The sequence below is a fragment of the Notothenia rossii genome (genome assembly GCF_949606895.1).
Source record: "Notothenia rossii genome assembly, chromosome: 2".
Classification (NCBI taxonomy): domain Eukaryota; kingdom Metazoa; phylum Chordata; class Actinopteri; order Perciformes; family Nototheniidae; genus Notothenia; species Notothenia rossii.
Window position 1 is genome coordinate 95,380,539 of NC_136904.1, and position 13,872 is coordinate 95,394,410.

General features: G+C 41.8%; 1 protein-coding gene across 1 annotated transcript in view; it reads right to left on the minus strand.

Annotated features, from left to right (window-relative positions):
• The window catches only part of LOC307029783 (uncharacterized protein), a 55,548-nt gene extending 42,071 nt beyond the window's left edge, over positions 1–13,477 (minus strand). Inside the window, exons 1-3 of the mRNA XM_079665866.1 lie at positions 13,293–13,477; positions 7,884–8,052; positions 4,430–4,564 (exon numbers count right to left, since the gene is read on the minus strand). Of these exons, the coding sequence (XP_079521992.1) occupies positions 4,430–4,564; positions 7,884–8,024 (276 nt within the window). The 5' untranslated portion in view covers positions 8,025–8,052; positions 13,293–13,477. The remainder of the gene's footprint in view (positions 1–4,429; positions 4,565–7,883; positions 8,053–13,292) is intronic.
• Positions 13,478–13,872: the final 395 nt, after the last annotated feature.

The window sequence follows — 13,872 nt, forward strand, 5'->3', positions numbered from 1 at the left end:
ACACCTGTTACACACTGAAACACACACCTGTTACACACTGAAACACACCTGTTACACACTGAAACACACACACCTGTTACACACTGAAACACACACTTGTCACACACTGAAACACACACCTGTTACACACTGAAACACACACCTGTTACACACTGAAACACACACCTGTTACACACTGAAACACACACACCTGTTACACACGGAAACACACCTGTTACACACTGAAACACACACACCTGTTACACACGGAAACACACCTGTAACACACGGAAACACACCTGTTACACACTGAAACACACACCTGTTACACACTGAAACACACACCTGTTACACACTGAAACACACACCTGTTACACACTGAAACACACACTGAAACACACACCTGTTACACACTGAAACACACACCTGTTACACACTGAAACACACCTGTTACACACTGAAACACACACCTGTTACACACTGAAACACACACCTGTTACACACTGAAACACACCTGTTACACACTGAAACACACACACCTGTTACACACTGAAACACACACTTGTCACACACTGAAACACACACCTGTTACACACTGAAACACACACCTGTTACACACTGAAACACACACCTGTTACACACTGAAACACACACCTGTTACACACTGAAACACACCTGTTACACACGGAAACACACACCTGTCAAACACTGAAACACACACCTGTTACACACTGAAACACACACCTGTTACACACTGAAACACACCTGTTACACACTGAAACACACACACCTGTTACACACTGAAACACACACACCTGTTACACACTGAAACACACACCTGTTACACACTGAAACACACCTGTTACACACTGAAACACACACACCTGTTACACACTGAAACACACACACCTGTTACACACTGAAACACACACCTGTTACACACTGAAACACACCTGTTACACACTGAAACACACACACCTGTTACACACTGAAACACACACACCTGTTACACACTGAAACACACACCTGTTACACACTGAAACACACACCTGTTACACACTGAAACACACACCTGTTACACACGGAAACACACACCTGTTACACACTGAAACACACACCTGTTACACACTGAAACACACACCTGTTACACACTGAAACACACACCTGTTACACACTGAAACACACCTGTTACACACTGAAACACACACACCTGTTACACACTGAAACACACACACCTGTTACACACTGAAACACACACCTGTTACACACTGAAACACACCTGTTACACACTGAAACACACACACCTGTTACACACTGAAACACACACACCTGTTACACACTGAAACACACACCTGTTACACACTGAAACACACACCTGTTACACACTGAAACACACACCTGTTACACACGGAAACACACACCTGTTACACACTGAAACACACACCTGTTACACACTGAAACACACACCTGTTACACACTGAAACACACACCTGTTACACACTGAAACACAAACCTGTTACACACTGAAACACACACCTGTTACACACTGAAACACACACCTGTTACACACTGAAACACACACCTGTTACACACGGAAACACACACCTGTTACACACTGAAACACACCTGTTACACACTGAAACACACCTGTTACACACTGAAACACACACACCTGTTACACACTGAAACACACACCTGTTACACACTGAAACACACACCTGTTACACACTGAAACACACACCTGTTACACACTGAAACACACACCTGTTACACACGGAAACACACACCTGTTACACACGGAAACACACACCTGTTACACACTGAAACACACACCTGTTACACACGGAAACACACACCTGTTACACACGGAAACACACACCTGTTACACACTGAAACACACACCTGTTACACACTGAAACACACCTGTTACTTACACACTGAAACACACCTGTTACACACTGAAACACACACACCTGTTACACACTGAAACACACCTGTTACACACTGAAACACACCTGTTACACACTGAAACACACCTGTTACACACTGAAACACACACACCTGTTACACACTGAAACACACACCTGTTACACACGGAAACACACACCTGTTACACACTGAAACACACACCTGTTACACACTGAAACACACACCTGTTACACACTGAAACACACCTGTTACACACGGAAACACACACCTGTTACACACTGAAACACACCTGTTACACACGGAAACACACCTGTTACACACTGAAACACACACCTGTTACACACTGAAACACACACCTGTTACACACTGAAACACACACCTGTTACACACTGAAACACACACCTGTTACACACTGAAACACACCTGTTACACACGGAAACACACACCTGTTACACACTGAAACACACACCTGTTACACACTGAAACACACACCTGTTACACACTGAAACACACCTGTTACACACGGAAACACACACCTGTTACACACTGAAACACACCTGTTACACACGGAAACACACACCTGTTACACACTGAAACACACCTGTTACACACTGAAACACACACCTGTTACACACTGAAACACACACCTGTTACACACTGAAACACACCTGTTACACACTGAAACACACACCTGTTACACACTGAAACACACACCTGTTACACACTGAAACACACACCTGTTACACACGGAAACACACACCTGTTACACACGGAAACACACACCTGTTACACACTGAAACACACCTGTTACACACGGAAACACACCTGTTACACACGGAAACACACACCTGTTACACACTGAAACACACCTGTTACACACTGAAACACACCTGTTACACACTGAAACACACACCTGTTACACACTGAAACACACACCTGTTACACACTGAAACACACCTGTTACACACGGAAACACACCTGTTACACACTGAAACACACACCTGTTACACACTGAAACACACACCTGTTACACACGGAAACACACCTGTTACACACGGAAACACACACCTGTTACACACTGAAACACACCTGTTACACACTGAAACACACCTGTTACACACTGAAACACACACCTGTTACACACTGAAACACACACCTGTTACACACTGAAACACACCTGTTACACACTGAAACACACACCTGTTACACACTGAAACACACACCTGTTACACACTGAAACACACACCTGTTACACACTGAAACACACACACCTGTTACACACTGAAACACACACCTGTTACACACTGAAACACACACCTGTTACACACGGAAACACACACCTGTTACACACTGAAACACACACCTGTTACACACTGAAACACACACCTGTTACACACTGAAACACACACCTGTTACACACTGAAACACACACACCTGTTACACACTGAAACACACACCTGTTACACACTGAAACACACACCTGTTACACACTGAAACACACCTGTTACACACTGAAACACACACCTGTTACACACTGAAACACACCTGTTACACACTGAAACACACACCTGTTACACACTGAAACACACACCTGTTACACACTGAAACACACACCTGTTACACACTGAAACACACACCTGTTACACACTGAAACACACACACCTGTTACACACTGAAACACACACCTGTTACACACTGAAACACACACCTGTTACACACGGAAACACACACCTGTTACACACTGAAACACACACCTGTTACACACTGAAACACACACCTGTTACACACTGAAACACACACCTGTTACACACTGAAACACACACACCTGTTACACACTGAAACACACACCTGTTACACACTGAAACACACACCTGTTACACACTGAAACACACACCTGTTACACACTGAAACACACACCTGTTACACACTGAAACACACACCTGTTACACACTGAAACACACACACCTGTTACACACTGAAACACACACCTGTTACACACTGAAACACACACCTGTTACACACTGAAACACACACACCTGTTACACACTGAAACACACACCTGTTACACACTGAAACACACCTGTTACACACTGAAACACACACACCTGTTACACACTGAAACACACACCTGTTACACACTGAAACACACACCTGTTACACACTGAAACACACACCTGTTACACACTGAAACACACACCTGTTACACACTGAAACACACACCTGTTACACACTGAAACACACACACCTGTTACACACTGAAACACACACCTGTTACACACTGAAACACACACCTGTTACACACTGAAACACACACACCTGTTACACACTGAAACACACACCTGTTACACACTGAAACACACCTGTTACACACTGAAACACACACACCTGTTACACACTGAAACACACACTTGTTACACACTGAAACACACACCTGTTACACACTGAAACACACCTGTTACACACTGAAACACACACCTGTTATATCTGTCTGCATTAACTCTTCCTCACAGGTGTGACTCACCTTGTTCTGCAGGCGGTGTATGAGCAGAGCCTGTCTGGCCTCTCTCTCTCTCCCCTCTCTCGCCCGGCTCTTCCTCTCTCTCTGATCTCTCTCCCCCTGCAGGGAGAGGAGGGGGGGGCGCACCGCCTGGGACAGCTGGAGGGAGAGAGGGGGGGGGGGGACATGTTGTCTTTGATAACTCATTCATCTGTTTCTCTCTCTCTCTCATTCATCTGTTTCTCTCTCTCTCTCTCATTCATCTGTTTCTCTCTCTCATTCATCTGTTTCTCTCTCTCTCTCTCTCTCATTCATCTGTTTCTCTCTCTCTCTCATTCATCTGTTTCTCTCTCTCTCTCATTCATCTGTTTCTCTTTCTCATTCATCTGTTTCTCTCTCTCTCATTCATCTGTTTCTCTCTCTCTCTCATTCATCTGTTTCTCTCTCTCTCTCATTCATCTGTTTCTCTTTCTCATTCATCTGTTTCTCTCTCTCTCTCATTCATCTGTTTCTCTCTCTCTCTCATTCATCTGTTTCTCTCTCTCTCTCATTCATCTGTTTCTCTTTCTCATTCATCTGTTTCTCTCTCTCTCTCTCTCTCATTCATCTGTTTCTCTCTCTCTCTCTCTCTCATTCATCTGTTTCTCTCTCTCTCTCATTCATCTGTTTCTCTCTCTCTCTCATTCATCTGTTTCTCTTTCTCATTCATCTGTTTCTCTCTCTCTCATTCATCTGTTTCTCTCTCTCTCTCATTCATCTGTTTCTCTCTCTCTCTCATTCATCTGTTTCTCTTTCTCATTCATCTGTTTCTCTCTCTCTCTCATTCATCTGTTTCTCTCTCTCTCTCATTCATCTGTTTCTCTCTCTCTCTCATTCATCTGTTTCTCTTTCTCATTCATCTGTTTCTCTCTCTCTCTCTCTCTCATTCATCTGTTTCTCTCTCTCTCTCTCTCTCATTCATCTGTTTCTCTCTCTCTCTCATTCATCTGTTTCTCTTTCTCATTCATCTGTTTCTCTCTCTCTCTCATTCATCTGTTTCTCTCTCTCTCTCATTCATCTGTTTCTCTCTCTCTCTCATTCATCTGTTTCTCTTTCTCATTCATCTGTTTCTCTCTCTCTCTCATTCATCTGTTTCTCTCTCTTTCTCATTCATCTGTTTCTCTTTCTCATTCATCTGTTTCTCTCTCTTTCTCTCTCATTCATCTGTTTCTCTCTCTCTCATTAATCTATTTCTCTCTCTCATTCATCTGTTTCTCTCTCTCTCATTAATCTATTTCTCTCTCTCTCTCATTCATCTGTTTCTCTCTCTCTCTCTCATTCATCTGTATCTCTCTCTCTCATTCATCTGTTTCTCTCTCTCTCATTCATCTGTTTCTCTCTCTCTCTCATTCCTCTTTTTCTCTCTCTCTCTCTCATTCATCTTTATCTCTCTCTCTCATTAATCTTTTTCTCTCTCTCTCTCTCATTCATCTTTATCTCTCTCTCTCATTAATCTATTTCTCTCTCTCATTCCTCTTTTTCTCTCTCTCTCTCTCATTCATCTTTATCTCTCTCTCTCATTCATCTGTTTCTCTCTCTCTCTCATTCATCTGTTTCTCTCTCTCTTTCATTCATCTGTTTCTCTCTCTCATTCATCTGTTTCTCTCTCTCTCTCATTCATCTGTTTCTCTCTCTCTTTCATTCATCTGTTTCTCTCTCTCATTCATCTGTTTCTCTCTCTCTCTCATTCCTCTTTTTCTCTCTCTCTCTCTCATTCATCTTTATCTCTCTCTCTCATTAATCTATTTCTCTCTCTCTCTCATTCCTCTTTTTCTCTCTCTCTCTCTCATTCATCTTTATCTCTCTCTCTCATTCATCTGTTTCTCTCTCTCTCTCATTCATCTGTTTCTCTCTCTCTTTCATTCATCTGTTTCTCTCTCTCATTCATCTGTTTCTCTCTCTCTCTCATTCATCTGTTTCTCTCTCTCTTTCATTCATCTGTTTCTCTCTCTCATTCATCTGTATCTCTCTCTCTCATTCATCTGTTTCTCTCTCTCTGTCTCTCATTCATCTGTTTTTCTTTCTCTCTCTCATTCATCTGTTTCTCTTTCTCTCTCTCATTCATCTGTTTCTCTCTCTCATTCATCTGTTTCTCTCTCTCTCTCATTCATCTTTTTCTCTCTCTCTCTCATTCATCTGTTTCTCTCTCTCTCATTCATCTGTTTCTCTCTCTCTCTCTCTCATTCAGAGCTCTGCTTCTCTCTCTCTCTCATTCATCTGTTTCTCTCACCCTCTCATTCAGAGCTCTGTTTCTCTCTCTCTCTCTCATTCATCTGTTTCTCTCACCCTCTCATTCAGAGCTCTGCTTCTCTCACCCTCTCATTCAGAGCTCTGTTTCTCTCACTCTCATTCAGAGCTCTGTTTCTCTCACTCTCATTCAGAGCTCTGTTTCTCACCCTCTCATTCAGAGCTCTGCTTCTCTCACCCTCTCATTCAGAGCTCTGTTTCTCTCTCTCTCATTCAGAGCTCTGTTTCTCTCACCCTCTCATTCAGAGCTCTGTTTCTCTCTCTCTCATTCAGAGCTCTGTTTCTCACCCTCTCATTCAGAGCTCTGTTTCTCTCACCCTCTCATTCAGAGCTCTGTTTCTCTCTCTCTCATTCAGAGCTCTGTTTCTCTCACCCTCTCATTCAGAGCTCTGTTTCTCTCTCTCTCATTCAGAGCTCTGTTTCTCACCCTCTCATTCAGAGCTCTGTTTCTCTCATCCTCTCATTCAGAGCTCTGTTTCTCTCTCTCTCATTCAGAGCTCTGTTTCTCTCTCTCTCATTCAGAGCTCTGTTTCTCTCTCTCTCATTCAGAGCTCTGTTTCTCTCATCCTCTCATTCAGAGCTCTGTTTCTCTCACCCTCTCATTCAGAGCTCTGTTTCTCTCACCCTCTCATTCAGAGCTCTGTTTCTCTCATCCTCTCATTCAGAGCTCTGTTTCTCTCTCTCTCATTCAGAGCTCTGTTTCTCTCTCTCTCATTCAGAGCTCTGTTTCTCTCACCCTCTCATTCGGAGCTCTGTTTCTCTCACCCTCTCATTCAGAGCTCTGTTTCTCTCATCCTCTCATTCAGAGCTCTGTTTCTCTCATCCTCTCATTCAGAGCTCTGTTTCTCTCATCCTCTCATTCAGAGCTCTGTTTCTCTCTCTCTCATTCAGAGCTCTGTTTCTCTCTCTCTCATTCAGAGCTCTGTTTCTCTCACCCTCTCATTCAGAGCTCTGTTTCTCTCACCCTCTCATTCAGAGCTCTGTTTATCTCACCCTCTCATTCAGAGCTCTGTTTCTCTCACCCTCTCATTCAGAGCTCTGCTTCTCTCACCCTCTCATTCAGAGCTCTGTTTCTCTCTCTCTCATTCAGAGCTCTGTTTCTCTCTCTCTCATTCAGAGCTCTGTTTCTCTCACCCTCTCATTCAGAGCTCTGTTTCTCTCACCCTCTCATTCAGAGCTCTGTTTCTCTCACCCTCTCATTCAGAGCTCTGTTTCTTGACTCCAGCTCTTCTCTCTCAGCTCGACTCTCGGCCAGATCTTCGTGCAGACGACTCACTTCCTGAGTAAGCCCCGCCCTCTCCTGCTGCCACCCAATCAGCAGCTCTGACTGCATGCTGAGAGCTGATTGGTGCTCAGAGATCCTGCAGAGAGGAAGTATTAAATCATCAGGTTTAAAGTGTTATAATTGCTCTCAAACGCCTACTAAATGAATACTAATCTAAACATTTTAAACTGAACACACACAGCTGGTTAGGGAGTCCTGACGTCACCCCAGTGTGAGTATATATATATATATATACAGTCGAACCGCATAATCCTGCTTTATCCGACCATTTCTTAGTAACTTTTGAAGTACTGTTACTAGACTACAAAGCATTAGGGCCCGTTTACACTACAGGCATCAAAAAATCTTGATGCTGGGCGTGTCTGAAGCTTGGCGATTTTTTGCGAGCAACGCGACCAACAACCAATCACATGAATCTCCCGCCCCCGACATACAAAGCAATAGCAATGTTAAAACGAAGTAAACTGGATATAAACTCTCCAAACAGGCGAAAACCTACCAGTTTCACCCACTGTCTCTGCCACCTCCCTCCATGCCTGGTTCCTCCGGTTTGTATCCCGGTAAATAGTTCTGGTCGTAAAGAACCGGGTGATTTGCTCCCGTAATATCTCGTTTGGAATATGAGGAAATGAACTGCGGTCTGGCTCTCCCAGCTTGCACGCGGTTTGATTGGCTGCGCTTGCACTGGCGGGATTTGCATAAACGGGATTTAATTGGCTGATGCCAAGCATCGAGCCTCAAAAGTTGAACATTGTTCAACTTTTGATGCCGATAGATGCTCGTGATGCTTGCAAAGCCATGCCATGCTCCCCACAATGCAGTTCGGCGAAGATTAAAAATCTTCTACGTCACCCCATTCAAGTGAATGGGCGAAGCGTTGAAAGCATTTTTTGATGCCTGTAGTGTAGACGTACCGTCAGTCAGAAGCTCCTGCAGCAGAAACCTATCTGTTAGTGCTATAGCCACATTTAAGGAAGAGATTCCACCAATACTTAACTCGATAGCATGTCTGCATGTAGGGGAGGACACTTATACAAAATGTACACCACCCCAAATTGATCATGTTGTTGATAGTGCTACAGATGCGCTGCGAATAAAATGAGACTCTGTTGCTCCTTTGAAAAAGAAGAAAATCAAACAACATAGATTAGCTCCATGGCATAATGCCCAAACCCGCAAAATAAAGCAAAAGACGAGACAACTTGAAAGGATATGGCGTTCCACTAAACTTGAAGAATCTCGTTTAATTTGGCATATTACTCTCAATGAATATAAGAAAGCACTGCGTAAAGCGAGAGCAGCATACTACTCTTCATTAATAGATGAGAATAAGAATAATGCAAGATTTCTTTTCAGCACTGTAGCCAGGCTGTCAGAGAGCCACAGCTCGACTGAGCCTTCTATTCCCATAGCACTCAGTAGCAATGATTTGATGTGCTTTTTTAACGATAAAATTGTTACTCTTAGAAACAAAATCAATGACCTCTTGCCTTTGACCAGTATAGTGTTATCAACAGCTCCCGGAAACGTAAGTTCTAATATTACACTAGATAGTAAACTAGAATACTTTTCAGCCATAAACCTTGAACAATTAAATTCAATGATTCTGTCTTCAAAACCATCAACGTGTATCTTAGACCCGATTCCAACTAAGCTTTTTGATGTTAAACACAGCTAAAACTGAAGTTATTGTACTTGGCCCGAAGAATCTACGAAACAAATTATCTAAAGATATATTAACTATGGATGGCATTAATTTGGCCTCCAGTGAGACTGTAAGGAATCTTGGTGTTATATTTGATCAGGATTTATCCTTTAACGCCCACATAAAATCAATTTCAAGGACCGCCTACTTCCATCTACGTAACATTGCAAAAATCAGGCATATCTTGCCTCAAAACGATGCAGAGAAACTAGTCCATGCATTTGTTACTTCAAGGCTGGATTATTGTAACTCCTTATTATCAGGGTGTACCAAGAAGTCAGTCAAGTCTCTTCAGCTGATTCAAAATGCTGCAGCTCGTGTACTAACCAGAGTTAGGAAAAGGGACCACATTACTCCTGTTCTGGCTGCCTTACACTGGCTCCCTATAGAACACAGGATAGAATTTAAAATTCTTCTTCTGGCCTACAAAGCCCTTAATGGGCAGGCACCATCTTACCTTAAAGAACTCATTATACCCTACTGTCCTACTAGCAGTGGCGGCTGGTGGAAAATATTTTCGGTGTGGTTGTAGAAATGGTGACCAAACAATAGTAGGGGGGTTCGGGGGGATGCTCCCCCGGTAAAAATGTTTTGAGAAAAGACCCCTTCAATTATGACTTCTGGTGGTGTTAGAGGGGGGGGGACACATTGAGGCTTAAAAATATGAGAAGACTGATCAATACCTCCATAATCTTCAGTGCGGTTAGCTACACATAGTTTCTACAGCATAAACTGTGCAACAGTACAGTAGCCCCACACAAACTGCAGAACACCTGGGCTTTGGGAACACTCAACATTACTTAAAATGATTTAATTCCCATTTAACCTGTTAAGGGGCTTTCCCCCGTTTTTTTCTCACAAAACTGTGTCTCAGGGCTTCTTAAAATGTAATGAACTATTCATGTGTCCTGCTCATTCAACAGGAAGAGACTCAGCTAACTGATGATATGAACCATGTTTACCGAAACAAAACACAAGTCTCACAAGAAGCGTCTAAATGAACCCTGAGTAGGGATGGGTATCGTTAGGATTTTATCGATACAGGTACCGGTACCGGTACTGCTTATCGGTATCGGTATTTTTCGATACTCTTATCGATACTCTTCTATAAATTGGTGCTCAAAATGATGGACAGGAATACAAGATGTGAAGATTAAACAGTAATTGTATTGTAATTTTCTTGCAGAAATAACTGTATAACTTATACATTAGCTTCTCAGAAGCAGACACAAATAAATAAAATAACTTAAAGGGGCGTGGCTCGCCCTGTCATGCTTTTGGGGGTTTTCCCTCAGACAGAGGATGAAAAGAGGCATTTTTTAACATTTTTTTTAACATTTGTAAATCAGTTACATCTTCATCCAGACATTTCAAACTGACAGCCAGCTCGACAAGAGATCCTTAAAACATTGTCCTACAGTGACATCATGCAAAACTGTGATATGAAGAAATTGGTCAAAAGGCTAAGATGGCAAAAAGATAAAGGCGAGTACGTATATTATTGTGGATTGTACTTTTAAATCATCACAAAATAAATGATGTGCTGAACTGAAACACGTCAACATGTGTCTGAAGGTTTAAACAGAGAACTAAGTATTTGAGCTTAAAATGTGTCAATTCCTAGAAAACGACCAACAATTGCTGAACCATAGCAGGGGTAGACATTAAGGGTAAAATGCCACTGGCCCTCCGTGCCGGTGGACTTGTATTATCACTGGCCCCCCCATTGAAACCACTGGCCCGGAGCATTCGTCCAAAACAAATTGACTAATAATGAAGAAAATGAACACATTTGTTGCCATAGTAATTTACGCACTAACTACATTACTACTTTTACTACAACATTTGAATCATCAGTTCTTCCTCATTTTCCTCAATTGTTATATATTTGGTTTATTAAAATAATGATATTGTGGTCATTGTTAAAAAATGTCTGCTATTATTATGAGTATTATTATTTGTATAATGCGCTTTCTGCTTCCTGTCATTTGGAGTTAGAAATGTAATGGCTATGTAATAGATTAGATCCTTCATTATCCTGCTGGGACATTTCCCTAAAGCCAATACCTTTATATGTTCTACTCTTCACTTCCTGTCAGCATAGGTTGGCATTGATGTACCTAGCCGACAGAAGACCTTGTTTATATTGGCATCATATTGAGAGGTGCAACGCGCTCTCTAGACCACATATCATCCAACAGTTTATCCGGTTTCCTTTGGACAATCAACAACTACACAGGATCAAAGCCAACTTCATGGCAATTGCAGGTATGCCCGGTGCGGTCGGTGCTATTGACGGGACGCACATAAAAATAATTGCGCCCTCAAAAGATGAGGACGTGTTCGTCAATAGAAAGAAAGTACATTCCATCAACACGCAGACTGTTTTCATTCATCATGATAGGGGGGCTTGAACGGCGGTATGGGCTGTTATTGAAATTGTTTAAGTGCTGGAAATATGCTCATTGGATAATAGTTTGCGGGGTGCTTTTAATTTCCTCCTTGATTTAATGCAATTTACGTATTTTTATTGTTTGCTCTCTCTCTCTTTAACGTGCATATACAACGTCATTATCGTGGTCTGCACAAACTTGTCATCATGCGTGTATTCTGCTAACTGCACTGTCCATAACTATTTGATAGGAATACATTTCTAGCCTCGGCTATTTCCTTGTTTTAGTGGGCTCGTTTGTGGGATGTTGCGGATGAGTTTCACCGAGACCGCCTGCTCTGAACAACCAATCACCGTACTGACCGCTTCTAAACTCATGCACGAGAATCGACGTCATCCATAGCAACGGCGCGTCACTCTTAGTTCACTCTTAGTGATTTATCCTTAGTATGAGTAGGTCTCAGCGGCTTTGTGAATAACTTTTAAGAAAAAACTCCTACGTAAAATGTTTTAGCGCGAGTTAGGAGCACTCCTAGCGGTAAGATAAAATGCTTTGTGAATACGGCCCCAGAACTCGCGACAGGGGAAGCAAATACAGACATCACACGACGTAACTTTAGGTAGCAAAACAAGGAGCTATGCTCACCTTTTGCTGTTATTCTGATCAAAAACGTGTTCTTGTATGATTTTAGTAGAATAAATAAAAATAAAAATAAATAAACTGAACTTTAAGGCTACGATGTATGTGATGTCAGAGAGTAATATAAGAGTAATACATGAAAAACAGATTTGTAAAATATCTATAAAGAAAGAGTAAATCTGTTAACAGTTCTGTTTCATGTGGGTGTTGAGAGATGTATCCATAGATCTCTTCATGTTGCTCTCAAAGTGAACCAGATTGATGCTTTAACTTCAATATTTAAAAAAAATCTTCTCGGGGTCGTGTGTGTGTGTTGCAGTAGAACATTTCACTGTAGCGCCCGGTACATTAATGGGAAACCCCACATGTTTGAGCACCCTCTATGAAACGTCAAGCTACCCCACAGCACCCCCAAAAGAAATCTCTGGCGCCGATACTGGCCGCACAGAACCGGAGAGTTAACGGCTGAAATAACGGTTATTAAACAAAAGGACCGTTACTTTGAACACCACAGCCTGTTAGCATCATGCTAGCTGCACGTAAACAAACAGTTTTTATAAAGTGAAATAAAGTGTTTACCTGCTGGATCTTCAGTGTCGAGCCGTCGGGAGCATTCATACACTTTATAAAACTACTACTCTGCTTCAGTGAAAACATGAAACGCTTTGTAAACACTTTCAATCCGCTAACAGGCTGACTATCCTGTTGTTGTTGTTAGCATTTTCAAACAGGGAAACATCTTCCGCCCCGGTGACGTCAGAGGTCAGGTGACTTACAGCAACTGTCTGTGAAACAAACAGCGCCACCTGTCGGCCCTTAGGTCTTAGGGAAATAATACAAATAAATGTATAATAATACATACATTTTAAATATATCTATCACAGTGGAAATAATGATACATACATTTTAAATATATCTATCACAGTGGAAATAATGATACATACATTTTAAATATATCTATCACAGTGGAAATAATAATACAAAGATCGAATTCAAATATACATTTTGAAAGTAGAAGAAAAATACTATAAAAAGTCAACTAAAATGAAACAAAGCTTCAACTTTTTATTCTGAGGACAAAATAAAATAAAATAACAAGAAATACACAAATAAATAAATGAAATAGAAAAATGCATTTTCTAGAAGCTATTTAAATCAC